The following is a 5,515-nucleotide window of genomic DNA, read 5'->3' on the forward strand; positions in this document are numbered from 1 at the left end:
GAGATGCAGAAAAACCCTAAGTTCTCCTTCAAAAAGTTTCCAACATACGCTACAAAACACAAGAAAACATGACTGTATTTCTCTATAAAATTTAATGAAATACAACTTATGGACATATGATTGGATGAATTTCTACATCACATGAGAACAGTAGGTCTGTGCATAGAGAAAAAAAATCTGAAACAGATATTGCCAACAATGGTAAACAAACATCATTTAAAGAGGATTCAACACAGTTATGCAATTATGACCCTGTTTGAATGCTGTAGAAGTTACTAATGATAATATTTACAAAGTGTGTCTAGAAAATGAGGAATGATTGCGTATACAGACATTGCAAGTAAATAGTGAACATGAAATGCAAAATGGAATTAAACAACAGGATGAAAAAAGAAACTATTTTTACTTTTGATTTCAGTTGCCCACCCTTCCTTTAAAAAATAAAACCAAAACAAGATATTAGCTATGATAGTAGGTTTTCTTAAAAGCTCTGCAATGGAAAAATTCCATTGTGTGCATTCGTATAATTATTCAAAAGTTCACATACACTTCAGGCAACCAGATATAAGGCAACAATTGATGCATTGAGTTGAAAAATAGAAAGATATGTATATTAAGTTTTAAACAAAATATTTAAAAAATTTTGATTCAATTTTTGTAACAAATACATTACTTCTTCTTAAAAAAACATTTTTTTCATTTGTCAGTAAAATATAAATAATTTTCATATTGCTAAATAAGAAAGTAGAATAAATATAATCAATCTTGGTTAAAATAGTTACATGATTAAAATTTCATCATCAACAGATCACAAAAAATAGAGATTATCTCCCCTTACTTCACAACAATAGTCAACAACGCGAGACTTGAATGTATAAATATTACACGTATGTATGATGTAAATACTATAGATAAAAGAAATCATGTCAAAAATGTATTTTCAATGAGTGATTTATGTGAAATGTTCAATGACGAATAAAAATACAGATGATGAAATATTTACATAATGGAATAAATAGTTTGCTTCTTATTTCACTGGGATTTTACCTATAAAGATACGAATTTTACCCAATGTTTCAGTATACCAGCAATACAAATATCATCAAGTAACATTGTTCAAAAAATTCTCCGTTATACAATCTCATGTGATATATTTTACTCTGTTCTCGGGATACACTACTTCCTTATAAAATCTATTACAAGTGCATGTGCACTTGGAACATCAAGTGTTCAATCTGTTTTAGGTAAACCTTATAATCTACAAGCTTCTATCATTTATCATATTCAGAAATCAGAATCACAAAAGTCTAGCGATTTTGTTCACTCCTCCTTGATCATTTCAACAATAAATTTTGCATCAAAAAAAAAAAAATTAATTGGCCAGCAGTCAGATAATATCACAGGATGTGAATATTACTTAACGACTTTGCCATCAAAATTCATGTGTCTAGCTACTGATAAATAAAATCTATGCATTGTAAAAACATATAAAATACAATTCATACTACTAAACATTTAAGTAAAAATCTCCATATATTCATATATTCAGTATCTTGAATCTTCTCCTTAGAGATATCAATAAATAGATTCACATATTGTCAAATGCATATGAAACAATGTCAATAAATTAATAATGGGATATTTACATCCTTTGTTGGCAAGCATTGCAATAATATTGACAATGAAATTGCACAATCCTGGGGCAAGTCACCCCGAATCACAAGGTGTACTCTTACAGTACGATTATTTTGATTAGAGATATATTGTAACATACAGTCAATAAATAATCATTCTCTCAACACCCTTAAAACTTCAACAGTAAAACAATCGTGCTGCCATGGGTTTAAAGTAAAAAGTCTCTACTCGTCTGAACGTTTCTCAGTCTAACAATAATGTCTCTGGCAGCCTAAGTCGATCTACGTTCCAACTAAAATCTGCATAATGTTATCGATTTCCTCGGGAAGGATGTCGCTTTTACACGAAGTTGACAAAAAGGACTGGTAAGTATCGGACAAAGAATTGGAGGGAAATGAATGAAGAACCTCCTCGGCACTCAGAGGCGTCAACTTAATTGTCGATGAGAGTGACGTGAAAATGTCAAAATCACACTGGGATAGATCGGTGTCCCCGAGAACATCTTCTACTCGGAACGGTAAGTTGCTCTGGAGACTCGAGCTCCATATATCAATTTTTTGGCCAATGACCTTGCTCTTTGGTGAGTTGTTGGCACTATGAGTGCTTGAGTTTGAAAGTTCAACAAAGGTCTCAAAAGGAGGAAGAGGTGCTTTAGAAATGCTTTGGTCATCTTGGCTGTCCATCCCTTGTGGAAGGTTTCCATTGATATGAAGGTCGGACATGTCTTGTTCTATATACTCACTGGAACCGTCCAGAGAGTCCAGCGGCAGGACATCCATAGTGAAGTTTTCAGCATCACTGTGGAAAGATAGACTGGCGGAGGGAGGCAGTTCGCTACTTATGCCTTCTTTTCTAAGTTCTGTTTCTATGTGTTTTAGAGTGTTTAAGATAAGTACTGATTTCAGAAGCGATGGTTCAACTTTTTTGCCTGAAGGATTCTGAAGTTTACACATTGATATATTGAGGACTGACTGCCTCTGGCTCCCCTCTACTTCCAGTTCCATTTCATCAGATTTACGTTTGACCCCCATGTTTTCCCTGGCAGTATGAAGTAAAATTAAACCTGAAAGAAAAAAAAAAAAACATAATCAATCATTCTTTTTGTATTTTGGGATCTCACTTCACAGTCCCAAAATAGTGCTACCCTAATTTTCCACAAGATCTATTTATAGCAATTTACCAAGAAATTTAAATTTAAAATTTATGCTGTACATCAGGAAAAACTAATAAGCCTTTCAAAGAAACATTTTAATCAGTGTTGTTTACGATGGTCATCTCCGTTTCAACAAACAAATTAACTGAGAGCGTATTTATTCACAAACATCTTCGTTTCAAGTAAACAGCCTCGATCTGAAATTCATGTGTTCTATTTATATCCCAAAATTTCCCCCATAAAACACTTCTTTTCAAACAGAAAATCGCATGAAGAATTATCTGTACCGTGATAAATAAACATTAATTATCATAAAACATTAATTTTCTACAATATAAAGTGATTTTAAACGTCCTTACATTAGTAGGAAAGAATTTCATCAGTTACATGATGCCGTCGGCATAGACACCGAAACGCGAGCAGTGACCTCGCACTTAAAAACAACATCAAAACAAAGAAATCTTACCTAAGTATAGAAGAAGCACTAAAATCTATTTATCGTAGCTGAAGTAAATGACACAGTCCTTCTAGTTTCCGTCTGGTCTTGATAAACATGGTTTCTTTCTCCCCTGTCCCGCGGAAAGTTGGTTCCGATGTTCTCCTTCCCCTCGACGACATTAAACTGTAGATGGCGCTGTTATACGGCGTATCAACTTTTCATTGGTTCGTTGGGAACCAATGTACAGTTACCTAAATCAGTCTACGGTGCCCTATGAGGACTGAAAATGAAAAGTATATTTTCAACAGAAAAAAATATTTAACTCATTTTATATATTTTTAAATCAAATATTTTGTATGATGAGAAAAATAAAAATCATATAAAAGGTATCGCAAAAAAATTTGCTATCAGTACATAAAAATAAAAGATAATAATATAATAAACATTTGCTCTAAAAATACACCTCACACGAATGCTCAGCCATACTAGTCAAAAATTAGACCAGAGGTTAAAATAGGTCAAGTCATCACGGAAGTTTTGGCTGATTCAAGCAGTGACGGAGTTATGACGACAGTTTTTCCCCTGAATAAAACAAACGTGCACAATATCTCGTATTGTTCAGTACATTATAATGAACAGCGTATAAAAAAAGCGTCATTAAAAACAAAATACGAAGTTGTGAAACAAATATAGAATCTATAAATAATAATAAATAGGACTTTGTATGCTCAGAGTAGTGGGTTTTTTTTTTAACTGTTCATGCTGTTTAAGACCCTTTCTGTTTCGGTTTAGAGAATGCATGTTCCTTTAGACTCATGTGGTCCCTTACTGGCCTTAATCATAGTAATTTTGAATTGTTTAGGCTAATTTTAAAGAACCGTTTAAACATTTTAACACAGGGACGGATCCATGAATTAAAGTGGGCGGGGGGGGGGGGGGGGCAAGCAGCTCCTGCAGGCATTTTTAGTACGACAAAAAATAAGCTCTGTTTTCACTATGTGTTCACAGGTGTCGGAAGGACTCGGAACCAGAGGGGATTGCTTAGCCCCCTCCCCCACTCTTTCAATTAACCCCCCTTTCAGTTTGCTTAATTCTGACCCGCCAATGGTTTTCTCCGTAAAACTATAGTAATTAAAAGTACGTATTTTCTTAAGTGGGATGATGGAAACAATAAGGACTTTATGAATCAAATGTAAGCCCCGTAAACGACGTGCCTTGCAAAAAATTATTTTTTCATTTAATTCAAAGTTTTTAAAAACACATCTTTGAATTACATGTATCCCCATTAATTAATCATTTGTTTGCAAAGTTGTATAACATGATTTATATTGAGTTTAACAATTTAGGGCATTGGTTCAACCAACCCTCAGAAATCGTCAGAATGGGCGACGCCTAACAAACTTAAATACTGAGCTCTGCGACAGATTGAGATATATACTACAGCTTTTTAACCCGCCTTTTTTGGAGGGGGGGGGGTCTCAGTTGCTCTCGATTTACGTGTGAAATCAAAAAAGATCTAAGAAAGATAGACAAAGAAATTTTAATAATCGACTTTTTATTCCCTTTTCTGTGACAGCCGGAAGTATTGACGACGGAAAAAATGTTCATGGGGACTGATTAGATGAATAAAGAATATTTGTGGGATCCTTTTTTCCTCAATGTTGCAAATTAAGCACAATATGACTGCCATGTACTTTTAAAATTATCCATTCCCCATGCCCCCCCTCCCCCTCCACTCGATCCCCATCAAAGATGCTCCATGAAACTTTTCGATAAGACCATTTCGATTTTTTCATGCAATGTTTAGCATGTGGGGACTAACTTGTTTTGAGTTATTTTTAAATTAACAAACACAGATTAAAATTAACAAATACAAATCTTTGAAACACAATATACACGGATAGGTAGCCGTCTTTTGTTTATAGGTGTATCTACATTTATTTCCTCATTCAAGTAGTGGTTGAACTAAGTTACAATACAAGGAGAATTCTCAAGATGATGGTGAGAAATAAAATTTAGAATTGTTCTTTAACCATCCTCAGTATTGACCTTGAAAATTAAAGTTTTTTCCTCATAAAAAGTTTTTTTTTTACCCTATTTGAGAATGTGACCACTCTGGTAAACACAAAGCTGTACCATAACATAACCTGCCATGCTTATCTTATGTAAGATTTTATCAGAGTATACTGCATTACATATATATGCAAAACTAAAAGAAAGAATCTTTTGTGATTGAAAATTCTTCCCTCTTTTTTTCACTTCAATGCAAAAAGATTAAAAGATGCCAA

General features: G+C 33.7%; 1 protein-coding gene across 1 annotated transcript; it reads right to left on the reverse strand.

Moving 5' to 3' along the window:
• Positions 1-73: 73 nt before the first annotated feature.
• LOC134281290 (uncharacterized) lies at positions 74-3,434 on the reverse strand. The gene is made up of 2 exons (XM_062763773.1): positions 3,255-3,434; positions 74-2,698 (listed from the first exon to the last, which is right to left on the reverse strand). The coding sequence occupies exon 2, from the start codon at positions 2,664-2,666 to the stop codon at positions 1,917-1,919; it is 750 nt and encodes a 249-aa protein (XP_062619757.1). The 5' UTR covers positions 2,667-2,698; positions 3,255-3,434; the 3' UTR covers positions 74-1,916.
• Between the last annotated feature and the right edge of the window lie 2,081 nt (positions 3,435-5,515).

This window comes from Saccostrea cucullata, unplaced genomic scaffold, assembly GCF_032062105.1.
Source record: "Saccostrea cucullata isolate Sc308-1 unplaced genomic scaffold, CSIRO_AGI_Scuc_v1 ctg214, whole genome shotgun sequence".
NCBI classification, from domain to species: Eukaryota; Metazoa; Mollusca; class Bivalvia; order Ostreida; family Ostreidae; genus Saccostrea; species Saccostrea cuccullata.